Source organism: Aptenodytes forsteri, unplaced genomic scaffold (assembly GCF_000699145.1).
Source record: "Aptenodytes forsteri isolate BGI_AS27 unplaced genomic scaffold, ASM69914v1 Scaffold188, whole genome shotgun sequence".
Lineage (NCBI taxonomy): Eukaryota > Metazoa > Chordata > Aves > Sphenisciformes > Spheniscidae > Aptenodytes > Aptenodytes forsteri.
In genome coordinates, this window is record NW_008794371.1 from 1,271,046 (window position 1) to 1,294,013 (window position 22,968).

General features: G+C 38.4%; 1 protein-coding gene across 5 annotated transcripts; it reads right to left on the reverse strand.

Annotated features, from left to right (window-relative positions):
• Positions 1-2,100: 2,100 nt before the first annotated feature.
• Positions 2,101-16,401, reverse strand: RABGEF1 (RAB guanine nucleotide exchange factor 1). 5 transcript variants are annotated; one of them, XM_009287214.1, is made up of 10 exons: positions 16,214-16,399; positions 13,669-13,835; positions 12,506-12,625; positions 10,339-10,359; positions 9,242-9,408; positions 7,579-7,660; positions 6,643-6,775; positions 6,151-6,242; positions 5,526-5,782; positions 2,101-4,274 (listed from the first exon to the last, which is right to left on the reverse strand). In XM_009287214.1, exons 1-10 carry the CDS (start codon positions 16,390-16,392, stop codon positions 3,876-3,878), a joined length of 1,617 nt encoding a protein of 538 aa, XP_009285489.1. In that variant the 5' UTR covers positions 16,393-16,399; the 3' UTR covers positions 2,101-3,875. The 5 variants fall into 5 exon arrangements, with proteins under 5 accessions (XP_009285489.1, XP_009285504.1, XP_009285496.1 ...); XM_009287229.1 differs by lacking the exon at positions 10,339-10,359; XM_009287221.1 differs by lacking the exon at positions 10,339-10,359 and having other exon boundaries at positions 9,242-9,411.
• Positions 16,402-22,968: the final 6,567 nt, after the last annotated feature.

The window sequence follows — 22,968 nt, forward strand, 5'->3', positions numbered from 1 at the left end:
GGAGGCGGAGGGGGGGTGCAGCCCCGGCGGAGCCCCAGCTCCTGCTACAAAGCTGTTGCCGACATTTCCTAGCCGCTCTTCCCTCCACCCCCTTTTCCACTAAAATCTATCCAAAACAACTTTATTTTTTTTTTTAAACGGTGTCCAATACCTAAAAGCGTTCAAGATTAAACCCGTCACGATCCAGTGGAAGGTAACAGCACTCCCCGCCCTCCAGCATTACCGAGCTGTCGCAGCCCGTTGCTCCATCCTAACCCTGCTGCAACACCCTGCGATTTACAGCCAGGGTCTCCACCCCGCCAACCTACCCCTGACTCCATCAGCAGCAGTTTGACAAGCTGGAAGGAAAGCAGCCGTAAGTATTTGCAAGAGTTGTGGTAACTTGGAAAGGTAAAACCACAGTATTTTCCTGAATATCAGAAAGGTCAGAAATGACCCTGTCTTCGACGATGTCCAAGGACAGTACTGAATTACTCGCCTTAGTGACCAACTCCCTCCTTGACCGTGGCTTTTGGAAAGCAGGAGGCAGTAGTGCCAATGCACATTTGGCACGCCTCTCAGACGATAAAAGAAAAAAATCATATACACTAGTTCCGTACACGTCTGACAAAAGGATGGTGGCTGTAGATAAAGCAAAAGGACACCTTATCTCCTACTAGATATCTAGATGAAGCGTCAAAACCATTTTGTTCTATGTTGCAGCTACTACAGCAAATAAGCCTCCAAGGTTCAGTTCTTTATCAGATGGAACACTGCTTCCTCTTCCCTCAACCATTTTAACCCTTTTTTTCAAGTTGCCGTTAAATAGCACTAGCTATATAAGTCAGCATCTATCTGTGCCTCCCTACCTTAAGCACGAGATACCCAGCCACAAGAGAATATACTCCAGAAAATCTGTAAACATTGATGATAACTGGGTAGAATCATCAATTTAATGTCATAATTCAGCTATGTGAAACCAAAGACGTCGTACAGTTTAACCAGTACTTCCTGTAAAATAGGTTCTTTACTACAGCAAAATAAATAGGTAGTTCACATGCAAAGAAGTTGTTTACAACTTAAGATCTGATTCCTAGTAACGAGCTGCATGGTGTTTATTTTCAGTAATACTGAACTAGCAGTGGGCTGTTGAAAAAACAAAGAATTTCTGATAGTGTGACTGTCACCAAAGCACAGCAGCCTGTATTCCAATTCACTTTAAGACAGTATTTCAGTTGAACTCTCGTGTTCACAAGTAACTTGTTCATCGATACTATTTCACAACTTTTTGCATCACTGGGGTCTCTCACTGTATCTCATCCCAAACTTGCCTGTGGGACCAGAGCATCTCTATACTACAGTGATGCCCTGTACCCAAAGCCTGGAGCAAGTACCGAGCCGATCTGGTACTGCTTACTAGAGGGTTCGTCAGCTCATGCTGAGCCCAGAACTGACACAGCATCTTCCCAGCCCAGCCAGCAGCACCTCGCAGCACGCTGTGCATGATGGCTTGCCCAGTCTGAATTTTTAAACACTGGAAAGATACTCTGCAGTTATTACTAGGGCAACTGAACTACCTTACTTTTAAGCAGGACAAAACTATTTACCTGTTTTACCTACAGACAGGTCATTTGCCTAGTAAAATATTGACAAGGTCTTAAAGCAGTCTAGTTACTCAAACGCTAGAATGCAAGTTCCTGTGAGAGCTGCTCCCAGCGTTGTTACTACTCAGGCTATACTACTGCTAGGAGCAAACCACTCCTGCTTGCTAACTTTTAGATGGGGCATGGAAATCCACCTTACCTGCCTTAGGAGGCATTCAGAGGATTTATTTGCTGAAAACGCTCCCACTTTAGTGGCTTGATAACAAGCTGGCATGTGAATAAGAGATACTTTAGTTACAAATGCACCAGCAAGTCGTTCTTAAGTACTTAATCACTACAATGATCTTTCTGCAAAGAAAAAGACATTGTTACCTAGACTTGCACTTGAACGGCTAATGAGTGCATTAGCCAAAACACAGAGAATGCAGAAGCAGTCACAATTATATTCACATTAATCATTAACAGCATAACAAAACCCAGTGATGAGATTTTTAGGAACTCATTAACAAGGGCATAATGTACACACTTTTATTTAAACATGGCAATTTACAACAGCTAAAAGTTTGCTCCCCCTCCCTCCCCCCGGAAAACCTGTGTACCTGGATATCAGAATTAGCACCTAGTGTTTATAAAGAAAACAAAGACTGTACAGTATTATTACTGCAAGCACTGGTCAGATCCTAAGCAATTTGGGCGCAGTGACACATGGATACATTAAATAATTAATTTCTTGTGATCATCCGATTAGCTCATTGCTTTTGGGTAACTGGTTATCTCTGAAACACGAGGAATGCATAGTTCATAAGGCTAAATACATTTGATAAAAAAGGGACAAATCACAGTTGTGGTCTGAAATTATTGCAGTGCAAATTTAAAATAGCAGTGTTTTTAAAGCAGTGGAACATAATAAAGAGGTAGGTACTTTCCTCCTTGATGATAAGAATTTAACATTGCTTAAGAGTAGTTCAAGCTAAGTAGCTTTATGTTAGATATCTCAGGTACACAAACAAGTCATGGCAGACTGGATTACTGGAAGATATTTAAAATTATATATAAAATGTTTCACTGGCATAAAAAAGTTATATTGCAAGAGGTTACTTTTTGTGGAATGAGCTATTATTAACTTGAAATACACCAATTAAACTTTTAGTGACATAAAGCCATATTTACCTTGATGTTCAATACTTCAGCAAGGTAACTCCCTTTGCTAAAGGGGGGGTGGGTGTCACTAAAGATCAGAAGACTGATGTTTCATGAAAATAAAGTGCACTTTTCTGCTCGGAGCAATGGCTCATGCTTCTTCTATAAAGCAGCCTCTAATTATATGAACTTATTTATCTACCAGGATTGTCAAAAAGGCAAACAAGACCTAGCCCACCGATGGAAATTACTAGGCAATGCCAGAAAAAGAAAGCCATGTTTGGTGCAACTCTTACACTATCTCCTCCCCACCCCCTTTTTGTTCCACATTACGCAATTTTTAATAAAAATATTTCCTTCCTTTCTGAAGCTTGGCTCAACATTCTCTTCAAAAGTAGTAATATCAGCACTTAACGTGCACCACTGAAGGCTATCAGGTGTACTGACAAAGCAGAGAGAACGTTTACATGAAGAAATGTCATATTTTAAATAGCTTTTTTTTTTTTTACAGAGCAGATTAAAGGATGAGTGTCAAGTTTTCAGATCATTACAACAATATCCTCTCTAATTCATCAGTTATACCATCTAGCATATTGAGACATTAACAGTGTACTTGCCTTTATACTGCAACGTGATTTAACTGAAAGGTGCTAAAATGAACACTTAAATCATTTTCACTCATACACAAGATGTCATGCACAGTTGAAACATTAGATTTTAAATCTATTTACAATTTTACATATTTTACAATATATATTTCATCTTTACAGCTACAGAATAAATTCAGATTAATATTGGTACCTTTCGAGTTTCTGCTGGAACTTGAATTCTTTAAGCTAAACCAATTATTAAAAACAAGTAAGTGCATGCTTAGAAGGAAGCTTTCAGGAAAGATGTCAATGGACTAGTGTTGCTTAAAAATTACACCGGTTTGTGTAGAAAATTTAAGTTCAGTTCAAAAACCCACAAAAACCTAATAGAAATCTACCTGACTAAAATAAATACAATTCATTACACTTAACAAAAAAATGTACCTTTAAAAATGTACTGATTTAAGCTCATCTGATTTTTAGCCTTAAATTTACTTCCCTTCTCAAGTAGCAGATAGTACTAGGTGAGGATAATGATGCTTTTCAAAGTTAACACTGATAATTATCCTGCATAAACCTGAGGCTGCAGTGGTGGGGGCAGCTTGTCATTCTCCACATTTTCAGAGTCAATAGCTGCTAAGGCTTGATTTTTTGGTTTTATTTCTAATGGATATTTCTCAACAATATCTTGGACTTCCTTTGTAATTCCATCAGTCCAATCTATTAGGTCTTTCTCAAGCTTCTTGGCTTCATTGACAATTCTTTCCTGTCTCTCATTCAATTGAGATAGTAGGTCTAAGTTTTTATACATTTGCTTAACACCCAGGCACACATCAGGTGAAAAACTGTCAGATTCTTGCTTCTTTGGGGATGTCTGACCAGTCATAAAACGATCAAAATCTTCTTGGCTTAGATTTAAAGACTGAGCATCCAGTTTTTCAATGAAGGCCACAGCACAGCACTGCAAACAAAACAGAGTATCATTGCAAGCTACAGATTGGAACTTACGCATTCTATTTTTTAATCCTGCTGTTAGACCAGTAACTTATTATTTTATTTAATGCCTCAACAGTTGGCTCCTAAAGAGCTTTTCCAGAAGCTAACTGTACTGGCCAGTTCACATGCCTCTCTCCTCTCCCCAGAGTTTGAAGTAGTTGAAAACTCGGAGAACGATACAGAAGACACCATTTCAGCTGAACAGTACTGACTGGCTGGATAGTGCCCACTACAAACCTCACGGTCACTGCATTTTGGAGGTGAGAGACCAAAAAGAACAAGACATGACAACTAGACAAGAGCACTATATTAATATTGAATAATCTGATCAGCAGAGATCTGCTATGCTCTCTATTCATTTTCTGAAGGAAGGAATGTCAAATGCCCATCTTACCTTGTGGATGCTCTCCTCCTACTGAAAGGAATTTTTAATATTCCAAGTACTTCATTCAACTACCTATTTTCCCCTCGAGAATTGCTTTACAATGAAATGCAGAGAAGCCACAACTAGACAAGCACTATATTAATATTGAATAATCTGATCAGCAGAGATCTGCTATGCTCTCTATTCATTTTCTGAAGGAAGGAATGTCAAATGCCCATCTTACCTTGTGGATGCTCTCCTCCTACTGAAAGGAATTTTTAATATTCCAAGTACTTCATTCAACTACCTATTTTCCCCTCGAGAATTGCTTTACAATGAAATGCAGAGAAGCCAAGTTCATAATCGTAATTCCTTCTAATATAAACAAGCACACCAATAAATGTCTCCTGTAGAAGCTTTAAAAAGCCTGTTTACCGCCACACATTAATGGCCTAGTTCTGCAGTCCCTTCAAGAGAAACTCTCATGGGCTTAAATGAGGAACTTTGCCTCCGTAACATCTGCACAGTCCAAACTCAGGATTTTAGGAATAGAAAGTACTTATCTCCTTACAGAATAAAAATACACCCAAGTCTTAGCATCAGACTATTCAAATAAAGTGTTTAATATTATAAAGAAAGCAAAGCACTGGCTGGTTTGGAAAGCAGAGAAGGAAGAGAGAGGAGATACAAAGCAAAAGAGCTTGCTGTACTCTAAGTAACCTCTAAAACTACTCTTCAAATAGTGGTTATTTTCCTTCTGTGTTATGCTGTGTTTGCCTTTACTGGAAATTCCTACATCCAAATAAAAGACAATCTTCTTGTATAAAACGTCAACACTATTCCTGCACTTACCAGGTTGGTAAAATAGTAGCCATCTTCTCCTGTCATTAACCTGCTTGGATTACAGAAGCGTGTTATATACTGGATGTTGGACTGCAGGCGGGGTGGGTTTCCCTTCAAAACAATGTATATAAGTGTTGGAAGGAAGTCATCAGCAGAAGCTGGTTCATTTTTTGTGATTTTAATAGCATTAAATATATGCTTGCTGCACTTGGTGATGCATGCTAATTTATCACGAGGGACACGCTTTGAATCCATTTCGATAATATCTGTAAGACAAAAGTGTTCTCAAATCATTAAAACCATATTAATCAGACACCTGAATGAGTAGCACACTTACTGGACAATACTAAAATTGCATCATTTTTATCTGTGGTGCTTGATGTTCCATAAAAGTATCTGTTTATTCAACCTTCTCTTGGTTCAGTCCAAGTATTTCAAATAGATCAGGTCAGCCTGAACACTTCTGTGATGGAAAAGTTATTCCTGCTTCACAGATGATATGCTAGTCCAATACCACAAAGACTACTGCAAATCTGAAAGCCTGGATCCCCTTCTGATGACAGCAGAAAACAATCTCTGTGAACAACAGATCTGAAATTTAAAGCTGTAAATGTAAACTTCATTGTTCACAAACCTGTAATTGCTTTTACAACCATATCAGAGACTTCCGGGATTTCTTCATTGACAGGAACGCAGAGCATTTGTGGAGTTACCCAGTGCAAAGCCCTATGACAAGAAAAAGTGTTAAACCGTTCTGTGCCAGTAACATTCAGGTGTTTGAAGCCAGCTGCTTCTTGAATTCAATGCACAAGGAATGCTTTGTGTAAGTGAGGCACTAGTCCAGTCATAAGCTAGTTTATTCCACTGAAGTAATTTATTTCCAGAAAAAATATTTTCTTTTTTTGCTACAATTTAACAAAAGCACACCAATTAGTTTTCCTAACATAGTAGCTTTCATTATTCATTCTATTCATTCCCTCCGTTTCTTAAATAAAGTGTTTTTAACTCTTTCCGGTTAAAAAGCTTGCCATTTTTGTACGTACAGCAAAAGATTTTTAATGTGCTTGATTTAGAGCTCATGCACAGGACTGTGGATTACTCAACTATTTTTCTTTCAAAGACTTACCTGATTCTCTTTTGGACAGCAAGATCTTTCTTCTCATCATCAGTTGTTTCAGGGCAAAAGACGTATTTATACTGTCGAGTCATAATGTATTTTTCAATCTGATCCATTGCTTTCTCAACTTTTTCAGGGGGCACTGAAAGGTACAAATCCCACCCCAATACAGTAAATAAAGTATTCCATGGCTGTTTTGAAGATTAATACAGTTTGGTCCCAATATCACCAAATCAGTACTACTGACTTGAGCCAACCTGAGTTAATAAAGAACAGATATACTTGGAGTATTTTCACTCTCTACAGCAGAAGTAAAAATATAATGGTGAGAACACCATAGTGACATGCCAAAGTAAGTACGTGCATAGGTTCACAATGAATCACATTCAACACACAAATTAGGTTCAGCTGCTTGTAGCTTACAAGAATATTTCTTGAAAAATACAGTCTTTGAGAATAAATCCAGTGAGGTCTTCCAAGTCCTCTGTACCTGTTTATGTCTAAAAAAAATCCCTGGGTGTGTTTAAGCTGTGCCACTTACATACCAGGCACGTAAAAGCAGTCTGCAGCAGCAACACTCCCCTGGCACTGGCTTCTTGCGCATTACAGTGTAACGTAAGGCTCACAGCCTGTTAATTGGGTTGAGGCTACACATTCAACCTCCATTTTAAACAAATAGTATTGAATCTAAAACAAGAAATGAAAACAACTGAACCGCATTTAATTGAGAGTTTAAGAAAAACCTGTAAAAACAAATAATTTAGACTGCAAAACTTTATAGAACTGGTGCTGCTGGCAATAGTTCTAACTACGGTACTAGAATTTGTTAACAGTATTTCTGAAAGCTGGTTAGGAATGTTTCGTTTTTACTTGAAGATGCAAGAGGCTTTATCCTCAAATCATTACTTTTTCAGCAGTAAGATACGAGGAAGAACATCATGATACCTTTCCAACGTGTCTGTAATTTCTCTGCTACATTTTGATAGAAGTCCTGGGCACATTCAGATTGCTCCTCAATACTTAATTCCTGTAACAGAAAACTGATTAAGTGTGCATGTGTGGAAGAAATGGCAGCAATGCCTCTGATGTTTTGTTTTTGTTTAGGGAAAGCGTCCAGCTGCAGTAACAGTCTGAGAATGCAAATATATAGTCCGAGGTGTTTATGTTGGCTAAATTATATTCAAAAATATGAGAAACCAAGACATACTGTCTCCTTAACATCTGAAAGACTTACTTGCTGAACAGATGTGTATTAGCAATGGAATTGGACAGGTGCAATGCCATTTTGCCCAGACACATCCCTGAGTAATGGTGACAAAGTAATGTAGACTATTAAGCAGAATGCTTGCTCCCAATTTTGTGTCTATAACTTTTTAAAAGATGATATACAGTATACCAAAAAGCCAAGAACATAGAATCATATATTTGAAAGAACAGCTATACAGTAAACACTTCTAATGATAGGGCTACTATGAAATATATTCACAATGTTATTTGCGAAACAACATTGTCTTCTGAGCAGTAACTAACTGAGCTACTGAAGAACATAATGGAGGTTTGAAGGGTTAAAATTAACTTTATGGATCAAGTCATGTTTCACCATTAAATGGCAGCATAAAACAATATGTAAAAAAAATGGAGAGAGAACTTGGTTTCTGAATTCTCCAAGGCCAAAAACTAGACAGTTAGCCTGAACACAAAGTCTCAGCTCTGATGGCAGTGCTGCATTTTAGGCCTGGTTTACGTGTAGTAGCAAATTGTACGTTTTGAGAAAGACTTTTTTGACTAGCACAAACTATCAAGGAAGCAGGAAATAAGAGTACCTTCACTGTTTATAACCAATAATAACAATAAAACACTATTTTCACAAACTCGGTGCTCAGAACAAATCAGTTCTAAAAGAAAAAAAACTCAAAACTTCAAGATCTTTTCGAAGTGGAGGGCACATAAGATTCCATCAAAGCTCCCTTTAATTTCCAGTCCAATTTGAGGATATAATTTGAGTAACTACTTACTAAATAGGAAAGGTAGGGGGGAAAAATAAAAAAGTGTGCTGAATACTGACTCATTTCAACCATAGGTGGCACTACAGACACATCAATATTTCAAGAACATTAAGTTTTTTACATGGAGAATGAAGATGTAACCCTTATTCCATATTAAAAGAAAAAAGCAGTCAAGTTCTCCTTCCCCAAAGAAAAGGAGACATGTGGTTTGATACTGTATTATCTTTATAATTTTTTAGACTTAAAATATCTAAAAACTTGTTATGTAATATATTATAATTCCACAAGTCATGTTTATCTAGAAAATTGTTTGTTCAATAGACATTTTATCTTTCAGAACTCATTTATTCAGGATGCAAAGGAAAGTTCTCTCAAGATACCTGAGATATTGGGGTTTGAGGGTTTCTTTGGTCATATACCATACCAAAAAGGCAGGCATTCAGAATTTAAGACTGCCACTAGATCTTCATTTTACTAAGCATATCAGCTGAAGACTCCTGTATACAATACATAAAAAACAAACTGCTGGACAAAGAGCAGCATTTTCTCCATCTCTCCCTAATTTCCCCATTTTATTTATGTAAAAGGCATGCAAAACTTACCCTTTTATGATTCATTGCATCCAAAAATAGTTTACATTGCTTATAGATATCTTGTCCAGGTTTATGATATGTCTTGAGAAATTCTATGAATTCCTTGGATACTCGATCTGTCTCGATGCTAGCCTGCCTGTTTATAGAAGGGCTGGGAGCCTTGGCTTCTTGGATCTCTGCTGGGAAAATTTGGGCACATCAGATTACATTTTTTTTACACTGATGGATGAATTCAGGAAGTGTTTAACGTGTATTAAAATTTCAGGTTTGTTTGTTTGTTTGTTTTTTTCCAACTGTGTAGATGAATAAGCATTTATTTCTCAAGCTTTACCAGTAAAATGCTGGATATTATTAAACAGAACTCTAGGAAACTGAGTATTCCACTGAAGTGAAACATTTATAGCCACATACCCATTTACACTAATGGCCTTTTTATATTAGCAAATTACTGTAACATGGGTTTGTTTTCCAGTTTCTTACATTTTCATTCCCAGGTAAGATTATCTCCATATAAGGTCAAGGCTTCCAGATGGGATTCTGCAGCAGTTTAAGATAGTGGAGTGGTCCCTTTTCCATTCTCCCTCACCTTTACATTCCTGCTCCTTTGCTTGCACCAACACAAGTATTCATTCGACTGGCTCATGAACTAGCTCAGGGAGTAGTAGTTCAGGGCAGCCCTAGTCAGAAATCAGTGTTTCTTACGGGGTTATTTTTCAGCTTGATGAGCTCCCCAAGCTGGCTGCCTACCAGGTCACAGGAGCAGCAGCAGCAGCACAAGACAAGGAATGGGAGCATGAGGTTGGTGCAAACACAGCAGGCCTTCTTTGGCTAGGCAGCAGATGCCACAGAACCACACCTGCAGTGTAAATGAGAACTTGGCCATTTGTGTTTCAGCAAGAGCAGAAGCACCGCATCTCTTCAAGGAAGAATTTGCTTGGCACTCAAGAAGGAGGTAGGAACACAGACTGCACACAGCACTGGACGCAAGTTTATATAGCTGCAACCATAGGGTTTTTCCACACAAACACATCTGATTTTCCAAGGTATACGTTGCAAGTTAAATGTACTGATCTGATACCGTCACTACCCAAGTTTAATTCACCCACCTTTCAACTTGCCAGCCAACACTGTTCAAAATGAAGGATTGAATAGAGATGATGCAAATGAACATGATGAAAAGCAAGCAGCAGAGAGACAGAAAACATGAAAATATTCATGATCAACATGATACAAACATACCTTTCAATGTGAAAATACTAACATGCACAACAAAAAACCCCTTGTTTCAATAAGCATACATGCAGAACTCCAAAGTAAAAGGAAATAAATGGAATTAGTATATTTAAATTGGTATGTTTAATTTGAACTTGAGCTAGCTTATCGGGCTTTTTTTTTGGTTGTTGTTTTTTGCTTTTAAAGAGATCCAGCACTATAGTAAATTCAAAGCTATATGATCCAGTGACTAACAAACACTGATCATTTGACCAAAGCGCAAGACTCATTAGGACCACTACACTTCAGCATAACCTTCTCTTGATAATTTGGTCAGGTACCATTAGAACATTTATGGTATTCAAGTGATAAGAATGGAAAAGGTTTTACAAATATTTACATTCCAACTGTGGCAACCAAGATAGAAAGTGCAAATCAATCTCCTTTCTAGTTACACAAGAACACTTTTTCCAGGGAGGATTTCCTCCAACCTTCTTTATACCTAAGATTCAACGTAGAATGCCTGTACAGTATTCAGGCTGAATGGCAACCATTACTGTATGTTGATCCAAATATGTCACATTTAATATTACATAACCAGTAAGAAGTGAGCATAGTTTTGAAATAATAAACAAAGAAAGCAGGTACACTTTTGAAAGGGTAGAATTCTAAGATTTTTTTTTTCCACAATTAATTACTGACTTCATTTCAAAGAACAGCTGAAGATTTCTTTACTTATTTCAACATTGAGTTCACTACGTTATAAAAATAATGACCCTCATTCCACTAGTTGACCTTAAGGAATCTAAATATTAGTTTTTCAGTCACAAATTTAAAATAATTTTTTTTTTGTTACTAGAGAGATGTAGTCAACTGAGGCAGGTTACTGTTAATGTAGGCATTAAAAAAAATGAATGTTAGAATGAACTGTCTTTTTAATGAGTCACACCAAGAACTACATGTAGTCACTCAGAAATGTTGCAACTTCATTAATCTCTGCGCTGAAATCCTGATGTAAGGAAAATGAACCTGTACAATATGCACTGATTACCAAGGACTGCAGGAACAAATGTATTTTCAGCAACAAAATATTTCCAGCTTTGTCACGTACTCTAGAAGAATTAAGTTTACTAAAAAGAAGCTGATTACAGAAAAGAAATTCCATCTGAACGAGTAAAAGAGAACCTAGTAGAGGAGATATGCCAACATGAAAAGAAAGAGTATGGGAAGAGTTAAGAAAGGATCACCTTTACAAAGAATAAACACTATTAATATTAAAATCTTTGTCAAGGCATTCTACAAAAATGCTAGTTGTCACAGCAGAACATTAGCACTCCAGTGATTCACTATGGTTGTGCCATGATCATGGATCTGAATCCAAGTAAAGAATATAAAAGTGTTGTCATTAGCTCTACTACACACCCCCATTCATCTTCTTCATACAATTTGCAAAATAAAGAATGGTACATCTTCAAATTTCTTTAGTCAGCAGAACACATCAGAATTGCAAACAAATAACATAGGACAAGATCCTAAAGCTGTTTGCATCAAGGGTTTTGGCATCCTTTTGGTTTAAATGAAACCAGTACGTCTTCTCTTGATTTGAAATTGTCTTCTTCATATAATAAACATCTGGAGTTGTTTTGAAAATGCACAAGTTCTTGAAGCGTGAACTAATAAACTGAAGTAGTTTCAACTTATAATCAGATTCATAATGGCAACCTGGAATTATTTTCTGATGAAAATATGAAGCAGCACAAGATCTAGCTACTTCTTACAAAATTCTTATTTTTTTGAAACTCCATAATCCTTCAGATGTCACGCTAAGGTAGAGCTCAAAGAAGCTTCAGCTTTATTCCTATATTCTCCTTACCAAAAAGCAATGAGTTAGTTTAGAGATTCAAGCTCACCTCAAGATGCTAGACTTGCTTTTTTGTCATCTTCATATTCAACAGCACAAGTTAGAACTGGCACAACCCTAGTTCGTATTTTGCAAAGCCCAACTAAGAAGTAAGCTTACTAAAATGAAGCAGACAGCTTGCTCAAGCTGTACTGCATTACCTTCAGTAGGGGAAGCCAGTTCCCAGGAGGGAGTAAAAATCTCCTTCAAATCCCTGAGAATGTTATCAGCATTTCGCTCCCTCCCAAGCTGTCCTTGCTTAACGATTTTCTCTTGAGCCACTGAAATAAATGCAAAAGCAAGCAAGACACCAAGAGCGGGAGCATGTCAGGAGAGATGGTGAAGGGAATAAAAAAAAGAAAATACGGAAAGTGAGAAGAATGAACGTAAAAAAAGTTTTTAATATAGCTGAATGCCTCATTTAGCCAGCTGCTGCCCATGCACCAAGACAAATTCTAAGATGAAATTCAGACATATTTAGAATTTCTTATTAAGGAAATGCATTGTTTATAAAGCTAAGATACATAAATGTTGCTTTTTCTTCTGGAAAGCCTTCTCCACAGTCTGGCATTTTCCATTTTTTGCCCATGTAAGCTATTGCTATGCAAAGACATCAGTGCCATTAATCATTCTTACTTGTAACATATGCTGTAGAATAAACATTCAGCCAACCACAAACTTAATATTCACAACCCACATACTCATACAAACACTACAAGTTTCCTTTCACATTTATTTTCATTTAAAGGCACACTGCTTAAACATTCCATTTTTTCTGTTAAAGCTGTTGAAGTGATCCATTATGGCAGCAGCATCTCATATTTTAGATCAGCATTTCTGTCACACTTAGACATACCAGTTTATTCAAGGTGACTGACAGCCAGTACCTTTTCTCCTGCTTTCTTCAGGAAGAGTTCCCCTTCAAGTCCTACACCACAGTATCACACTATGGTTGACTCATGAATCTAGCAAGAATGTGCATCATACGAGCAAGATACTTCCACTCCGCAGTGCAGTGGTAAACTACCACCAGGAATACATTTATACTACACTTTAGTGGAATAATTTCTGTATAACTAACACAAACACGGCCACAGATTTAGAAGTGCACCGTTCTATTTAAAAGAGTTTTTTGGCATCGCACAAAAGTTCAGTACTGTTTTCAGTAAGACTTCACATATCGCTCTCCAGAAGCATCATTATTCCAACTTTTTGAAGTCAAGTCACAGAGCATTACTCTGCCTTTTAGTACAATACATCTATCAAAAATACTTTTTAACTTAACATGCTGTACAGAACCGTTAAAAGCAAAGGAGAAAGTTACCCTTCTTAGCTCCTGTTCTGGAAGAAGCAGTGAAGAACTTCTTCACAGTAGTGACCTTTCGTGTTTTCTCATTGGTTTTCTTTTCTTCAAATTTTGAAAAGGTCAGTGACTGTGCCCCTTGGGTACTCTGACTACTGGCATACGCTTCTTCCTCCTCACGCTGAAGCCTGGAATTAGAAAAATGTAGGTCTAACTTAAGTGCTTAAAACCAGCACAAATAAGTTAATTTCCCATGTAATAAATTAATTAGCCATTTGACATGCTAATTCTCCTCTATACCCATCTTCATTTCTTGCTTCCTACCAGATCTCCCTTCACTACATTAAGTCCATTCCTTCCATGTTGTAACAGTGAAAGTGAGGGAAAGCTTAAGATAGCCAGGCTGGATTAAATAGTAAGGTCAGAAGGGAGGAGACTGAAGTATAATCATGGTCACCTTCCCATCATGTCACAGCCCTGAATTCTACAAAGGTAGAGGTGAGGGGAAAGACTGCGGGAGTGCTTCCAATAATCAATTCAGTCGCCTTCCTCCCTGCATCCTGTTCTGAGTTTCACCACCTATTACCGCAGGCAATCCTTTACCATCTTACTGAAGATGATAAGCCATGGCTCGCAGCTGAGCAAATGAAATACCCTGTCACAATCTCAGAAATATTCTGGGAGACATTACTGTTGGCATAATTTGTTTTCAAAGTCTTGGTTATACATACGCTTGATTGAATGAACAAGGCAAATCACTTCACTGCAACATCGATGGGTGCTTTGCAAAGACCAAGCCCATCTTTCAATCTACACGTACAAAGCAGGGGAGGGCAAACATACTAATCCTTCCATGGCTACTTTTCTCCCTATGCAAGAGGATTAAAACAGGTTAAATTATATTGCCCTTCAAGATGCTAAAAGGTTGAGCAATTTTCTTTAAAAATCCATCCAGCTCAGGATGGACCATAAATGGTCTCGCATTTGTAATCTCGAGGCAGGAATTGTGTTTTATCTGTGCTGACAAGCCTGTCTGTTCACTACAGCAAACAATCACAGCTTATCTGTTCCTTTAGCATCTCCCTACTGAACAGTTACTTATTAAAGAATTCCTTAAATGCCCCCTTTTATTGGACATAGATGTTATAAGACTGACAGCATAACTATCTGCTCTAGTAATACTGAAGTCCTTATTAACTGTTTAAGCCAAATTTATGGCAGAGGAAAAAAATGACACGTCCTCTGTACTGTACTCAACAGCTTACCTGGCACCTTCTGATTAGATTAGAAAAGGTTTTCAAGCACTTCTTTCTACCTGTCTTTGCAGTTAATCTGTTCCAGTGCCAGACAGTAAAGAGAACTTTAAAAACAACCAACCAACTTCAAGTCCTAAGGTAAGAGGGTCTAGGGTAGTTAGATACCAGAAAACTTGGGGCTTCCAAACCATAACCATGAGTCTGGACCCAACTCAAGTTCAGGGAGCTTCCACAGACGTCACCTTCTTCAGGCAGGCTGATGTGAACACTGCACTTAATGCCTTCCCCCCCCTCCACCCCCAACGACCTTGGTTAATGTTTCACTAGGTAAACTCAAGTTCACTGAAGGGTTCCAGACTCAAGTGCAGACATGTGTCTCAGTCATTTGCACTTTTTCCTAGAGTTCTGGTATACACCACCAATACATTAAGGTAAACATATGTAGAGAATCTGTGTCAATATGAACTAACATCTTGGCCAGCTCAAGTCAACTGCCAATCAACTCTTAACACACAGCTAGATGCTCCCCCATCTCAAGAAATCACATAACCCCAAAACAGTTAATTCTGAGCGTGTGTCATGTAACTCACACCTGGAAGTGACACAAAGGACAGCTGTAATACAAAAGAGGATGCTTTGCAGTTTCTTATGCAGTGGATAATGCTTTTGCTTTCTACCCAAATCCAGCAAAAAGCAGTTGTAGCTGCTCTTATTTTCTCACTCAAGCATAGGTTTCCTCCAATCCCCATTTTCAGGGTCAAGCATTTATCACACTAGAAAAACTAGACTTTTGCAGAAAATATGCGCTTAGAAGAATTACCTGAATTATTGAAGCTAAAGCTTTGATGCTTTTGGGCTTAACCCCGCAGTTTAAAAGGATGACTACAGACCCAATTTGTTTAATCAGTAGCTGAAATGTAAAACCATTGTGCTGGCTACATTCAAGACAATAACTGTGGTCTCCAGAGGCAGAGGTATTTTAATCAAAATTGTCACTTTCACCCTTCCAACTGCTAGTTAGAATTACAGATTTCAGTATGCAAATTAGGTCAAAGTATTTGTTGAGAGGTTGGGGGGGTGTTTACATTTGTTACTTCACAAACTTTCTTTTGAAACTTCTTAAATTAGAATGTCATAAATATTCATCTTTGCATCAAAAGGAAGGTTTTAATTCCTGCTGGAAAGGTCAAATTTGAGAACTTACAATGCAACTAAGCCAGATCAAATAGGACTAGAAAATAGGAGACAGGAATAGCATTTAGTGAAGTCACCCTACTGTAAAAGCTGAAGGAATAAAGAGGGCTCTTTACCGCTCTGCCAGCTCCCAATCCTCTTGAATCTGCTTCTGCCTGGCCTTATGGTATTCCTCTCTCCAGCACTTGGAGCAAAATCCCTGCCAAGCAGGATTGCCATAGTAACCACATCCCTTCTTGCACAGTAGCTCTGACTGATCAACGTGAATTCCTCTGCGTTCAGATTTCAGGCTCATTTTCTTCCTGTTTAAAGAGAAAAGGGTTAAAGACAGAAACATGGTAACAGCCTGCTAGAAATAATTTCTTTTGAAGGCTTGCCTTTTACAAAGAAGTCACCTGTTTTAATTATTGAATACTTCCATAGCAACAAAATAAAGGCCACGGGAGGAAGGGCACAGTTATATAACCATATAGCCCCGAAAGCCAACTGCAGCATTAGCATATGTTTGCATAGCTTTGACCTGCAAACAGTACTAGACAGCTGGCCTAGAAAGCAGGCCAGCACTACCAGTCGTACAGCTATGTACACACGTGGAAAAAGGCACAATTCTCTGATCTCACCAGCACATTGTTCTAACAGTCGCAGAGGCACAAAGCAATGGAGGAAAGAAGAAATACAGAAAGTTACAGTCACCGCCAAAGAGAAGCAAACTGAGTAAGAGACAAAATGTAAATAGGTTTGTATTCAGGCTGAGACTGTCTCTGCAAAGAATCACACTAGTGAGACTTTAGGTAACACATCTTTGGCCTCAAAGAATACGTCTTCACAGCACAGTGACGTATCACAGCTATATCTGCAGGGTACATTAACATGGATGAGGTGCACCTCCATTTCCTTCAGTACTCAAGTCACTTCAGAGTTACGCTGGGCATCTGAATAAAGCACAGCTCTATAAAATTTGTATATAGTGACTGCAACAAAAAGATTTATTTTCATGCCCACACCGCCACTGTGCAGAGCCTGTCTTCCAACGACCCCCTTTCTTCTTTTGCTTGACAGAAACCATCCCACATGCCAGCTTGCTCCCAAGGGCATTTCAACTACTTCATTCTAATTCTAAATGCTGGATTCTTTTTAGGAGAAAAGCAGCACAGGATCACCTGCACTAGCAAGTTTAAGGTCCGCATATTAAAACACTGACGTTTGGATTGCAATATTGACATGCACAGACACTAGAAATATCACAGCAAGGCACTGGAAAGCAGGTCTCGGTCACCAAATCCAGCCCCTTTTTCTTCCTGCGATCCTCAGCAGAGAGTGCTTCGCGTAAGCTGAGCAAGCACCTTAGCAATTCGGTTTCTTGCTCTCACATTTGTAACCAAAGGCACCCCTAGAACTTCCTTCCTCTAACAGGAAAACCAGAAGATTTTCAAACCAACACTGCCCCGCAGTTTGGAGACCCTGCCTCCCCCTCCAGCACATTACTTAAGATCACACAAGGAAAACAGAACACACATTGAGATGCAATGTATGGAAAGCAAGATGAAAAGCGATTTTCTCAAATTAAAGAATGTCAGTAACTGTCAGAATAATCTTGTTTTTCCCCGAGATTCATAATGACCCCTAAGTTCATATATTTGAGGAATCTGGATCTCTGGTTGTTCATGTTTCTGCCCAGCAAAGGTTACTCACCCCTGGAAGCTCTTGCACTCAACAGTCTCAGAAAGAGCCCCAAACTCTTCTCTGGGCCATCAGCGAAACAGTGTGATATGCACAACTGTCATTACCAAAGACAGTTTTCTACTATAGGAAGTAACAGCTATTTTGTTCCAAGCTGAATTATGTAAGATCAACCATTTTAAAAGACTGATAATGTTTAGATTAATGGGAAATGTTAAACAAGTTGTTTTAAGTGAAGTAACAGGAAACATATGATTTTCTCTGAGGGGAGAACAAATTAAATATTCCATCTTATCTATGTAAGTATTAAAGCTCCTTCCACTAACATCTTTTCTATCTTTGAAAGAAGTAACGAGTTTCTAAAAATAATCTAAAACCAGCTTCATTGTAGAGACCTGTATATTAAGGGAATTTGTTTCTTAATGGCATAATTTATAAAGACACATTTTCTCATTTACATAGATGGAGAGCAGCTGAGTACACTTTTCTTTCCCACAGAAATGTCTGACAGTGAAACAGACATAAATACACTTCTGCAAAGCAAAATGAAAAAAACAACTAGATTTTAAGTATTTGAGAGAGCTTTACTTCATTCCCATGTGGACAAATTAACAGGGGAAAGTAAGTACATTGCCTTCACAAAAATCTTTTGGTTTCTGTACTATCTTCATTTTCTGATTCCTCAAGTAAGGTCTTTATGTTGACTATAATGGTACACGGATCTGCTGTCTCACAATCTAACTAGCAGACCAGAAGTTAAACATCAAATGTTTGTCAACTGCACAGCCTGGGACGGAAATTGCATGTTGGCAATATTTGGAAACACAGTCCATTCTCAGAGCATCACACATGCCCTTTATCACCGATTCTGAAAAGAATGGGGAAGCAAAAGCTTGAAACTCTTCAGTTGCTCCTGATCCAGTTTAAAAACTGCTTCCTAAAAACAGAAGCTGCAGCAGCATTTTGATTAGAGGCTTCTATTGCAGATGCCTGTACTAGAAAAAAACCCACCATGCATAAAATTTGCAATATTGCCATTAATGGTAAAGCTGATCAGTCCAAATGTTTTCATTGTAAACTACCGGGAGCTATAAAGACACGATAGATAAAAACATCTTCATAACACAAAATTTCAGAGAAATTTTACACCGATCTCTATCACCCGAGGAAATAACATCCCTGATCCTATCGCTCACTACAATGGAGTAAGTTACAAGAGATTTGCAGTTGCAGTCTGTCAGCCAATGAATTCAGGTGCGTGTTGTTTTTAAACAAATGCACCATGTTTTGGACACTCGGATTTTCGGAAAACTAAAGGAGTAGAATGAAGTACAACACCTTGCTTCAATCCTACAGCAACACCTTGCTTTCTGAAAGCTTAACAGCATACTTGGTTTCTATGCCAATTGTGCACTTTCACTATCTCTACACAGACGCACAAAAATTAGCTTTCTATATCCACAGAGCTTTAACCACATACTAGTGCCACAATTACCTTTGGCATCCTGCTAGCCCTTTGTGTACATCAGAACTAAAAATAAGGTTTTGTTTAGTGTCAAAGTTCAGCAGCTTTCCCTGGAGTAAGCAAAGCAGGTCTCTCCACAGCAAGATTCTTTTTTTTGTGTTCTTTCTGGAGAGGTTTGTAAACAGCTGCAAAGCCAAGCCACTAGAAAGCAAGCTGTTCTGTTTCCTCCCCTTCAAGTATTTTCGATTGCAGTTACATCAGTTTCAGATCCAGGGACAGAAGAGGTCACCCTGAATCAATATGAAGAAATCGCATGCTGCACTTAAAGCGGAGGCTTTCTGCTTCCTTTAAACACATATGCCCATTACAAAAAAAGTTTCACAGCCGATTTTTGCAGGTCAGCATTTACATTTTAATAAGCAGAACAACTCAACAAGTTTTAATAAACTGAATATGAAAAAATCCATCTCAACTCAACTTTCTGCAACTAAATCACTGTGTACTTTATGATCTTTCATTCCTAAAAATGTTTTGTTGGAACTTCTGAGTGCCTGAAATGCCTTCCCCACCCCACCCTTCTTCCCCTTCTCTCCCTCACCCTCCAGCTAAAGGTGTATCATTCTTTATTCAAAGATCAACTACTCAATGTATTTGCAGAGTCACACCTCTTATTTTCATTCCTGCCCTGAATGCGTGACCTGTTCAAAGCTCACTTCTGAGTAACATAACCCAAAAGAAAGAACAAATTTGTTGTTTTCCTGGAGTCGGAGAGGCAACTCTGAACAGCTTCCAAACTGCCTGACCACTGAGAAGTCAGGAAAACAATAGTAAGGAAGGTAACAAACTTCCACATTAAAAAAAAAAATTATCTAATCAAGAAGGACAATAAAGTACCAGAAGATCATAAATAAAATTAACTAGTACAATTTGGAGAGGTGCACTGCACCAAACATCCTTCTCACATCTCCTGTATCCCAATTAAAACACTTCTCAACAACTTCAAGAAGCACCATATCTCCCTCCCAGGAGCAAACGCCTGTAATTTAAAGTACACTCATACGCTGCTTTGCTCTGTAAATGCTTCAAATGGTTCTGCTGTGAATATAGTCAGGGAAAGCAGAAATGACACTTTCTTACACAGTTCCTCACAAATACCATGATATAGAATCTTCTTTTAAGCATTTCTATACCGGTACTAGACCTCAAAGGTTAAATATCTACATTAATTAGCATCACCCCTTTGAAAAATTTAAAAAAGAACAGGCTTTTAGACTTAGTTATTAATTTATAAAATCCCTTTCCCCTTGCTACTTATTTGCAAGCAAAAGCTTCTTCCCTCCCATTTTCCTCCGAAATGGAAAAATGGAAAACACCCAACCCCTTTCCATGATCACGATCTTTAAACTCCACCTAACACACTGCGTGTGTGGTTCCTTAGAGGATCACTGCTAACATGTGCTCTTACATCATGGCTGCAAAAGTGGATTTATTCTGGACAATTACAACATGGAAAACTGTCCCACTGCTGGCAATCAGCGTATCTGTACCACAGCTAACAGAGGACTAGCCTGTATGGACACCAAAGAGCTCCTTGTCTTACTGCCACGTGCATTCCTGGGCCAGCACCCGCCCGGCCTGACAACATACTAACCCCGAGCTACAGCATCAGCTGCCCATGGCTACATCTTTCCATGCTGTTCTAGATGTCGAGCTTTATTTTTCCAAACTGCAGTGATATCGAGAGCAGATGAATACTTGTGTGCCGTTGGTAGAAGAGGCATATGATACATGTTACATTAGATATATTTGAAGGGTTGCACACCAAAGGTCTCTAATGACAGATCAGATCTCCTTCTGTAGCTTTTTCATAAGCATCTTAGAATATTTAGTTTTGTTACGATGTCTAGCATACAAAAACACCCCACCACTGTGGTTTAATTCAAAATTAGCTTTTTACTTGCTTTAATGCAATTCATTCTGAAGCTCTTGAATACATCTTCCTATCAACACATTTTTCTTGTACATAGACTCATCTACAATTTTTCTTTTTATTCAGTAGTATTTTGAGCACCTGTTTACTTAGAGCAAATACTTTTTTAAAAGTGCAGTATCAGCTCAGAGGTTTCTTGTCCCTTGCTCACACCCCTAGATATTTCCTGTCAAGTTTGTCATCCAAGAAGAGTATCCAATAAACCATAGCTCTTACTTCAGAAGATGGAAATTCACATAATTTTTTTTGAAGGATAAACCAGCTGTCTGCCCAACAGTTCCTCTGTGACTCTGTCAAAGCTGCAACTGAAAATGTATATGCAAACAGTACAGGGTTTCGGTTACCACAGTCATGGAAGCAGACATCTGAGCCAAAACCAGAAAAAACAACTTTTCTGCAAAAGACTGCTGGCGGACAGCCACATCACTTTCCCCGAGTCACACACTGCAATCTGTCTTTGAAGATTTACTAAAGAAAACACTGAAAGAGGTAAGACACAAGAAACATGCATTTTGTTACAAGTATTATCAAAGAAAAAGAACCAAAGCGTTAAGGTCAGTTGGGGAGAGGAAAGGGTTTTGGGTTTTTTTTTTTTGGTGTTTTTTTTTTTTTTTTTTTTTTTAAGAAATGTTTTCCATTGACCTGAAGTGCAACAGTATTCACTGAATGCGGGTGCGTAATAAAACCTATATTCTAGGTTTCAAGGATTTTCACTTTCAGGTTTTGAGAGCCTAAGTTTCTCATGGGAAGCAATAAGGATACATCTAAATCTACAAAGGGATTCCATCAAAGCATTTAGTCTTCAGACACTTGCAGACTGCAATCTACAATCTTAATTCCCTACACACCGCTGGGAAACAGCTACACCAAAACACAATCTACAACAGTCACCAAAGCTCAGGCAGCAACACCTTGCTTATGTCTCACCTTAGATGCCCACATTCCTGTATGGGTCTAGTCCCAAGTACATCGGGCTGGACGTCCAACCTCTGACACCTTGACTGCTCATATAAAGAGACAGCGAAGTTCACCAACATCAGCGCAGAACTAACCAGATTGCACTGACACAGATTTAGGCAATCAGATACTATTTTACTTCTGTTTTCTCTGATGATCTTCCACTACATTCCCATGGGATTAAAGATAAAACTGTTGTAATCAGTGCTATTTCATAATTAAAACTATGGGATAAGAAGAGAGCTCAAAAGTTTGCCAACACCTGATGATCACACATGGTATCTTGATATGCAGGCCAGTTACATAAGGCACAAAACTAGCTCTAAGTTTCCAAAAGGCACACTCTCCTCCAATTTTAAGTCCATAAATCCTTAAGCCATTTTTGTCAGTATCCCATAATGGGGACTGAAGTAGCAGCAATTATTGCTCCAGGACATTGTACCTTTTGTATCAGACTCAAAGCTCTCAACAACAGCAAAAGACTATATTCTAATTTTCACACAGACCGAATTACAAAATAGCTGGAAAAATTCATAGTAAACTTATTAACACAGGTATAATGGTCACAGCAAAGAGCAAGTGCATTCTTAGCTTTTATGTAATATGAAGAAGAGGCTCCTTTCATCAAAATAGGATCTGTCACTAAGGGCTGATTTAATGCACACATGAAAGAGACTATACTTACGTAACACGTTCTTTTCAGCAACAAATCTAAGATAGCTTTCATAACACATTAGGGTTTCCAAAGAGTGCAGACACAGCTTTGGCTTCAGGAAAAG

Bases quoted from the DNA above. Each gene is read 5' to 3' on its own strand.
- RABGEF1 (XM_009287214.1), bottom strand. From the start codon at position 16,392: ATGAGCCTGAAATCTGAACGCAGAGGAATTCACGTTGATCAGTCAGAG. The intron at 10,360-12,505 runs GTAATGCAGTAC...CATTTTGAACAG, and splicing joins ACTGGCTTCCCCTACTGAAG to TGTTGGCTGGCAAGTTGAAA. The intron at 6,243-6,642 runs GTAAGTCTTTGA...TTCTTGTCATAG, and splicing joins GCTGTCCAAAAGAGAATCAG to GGCTTTGCACTGGGTAACTC.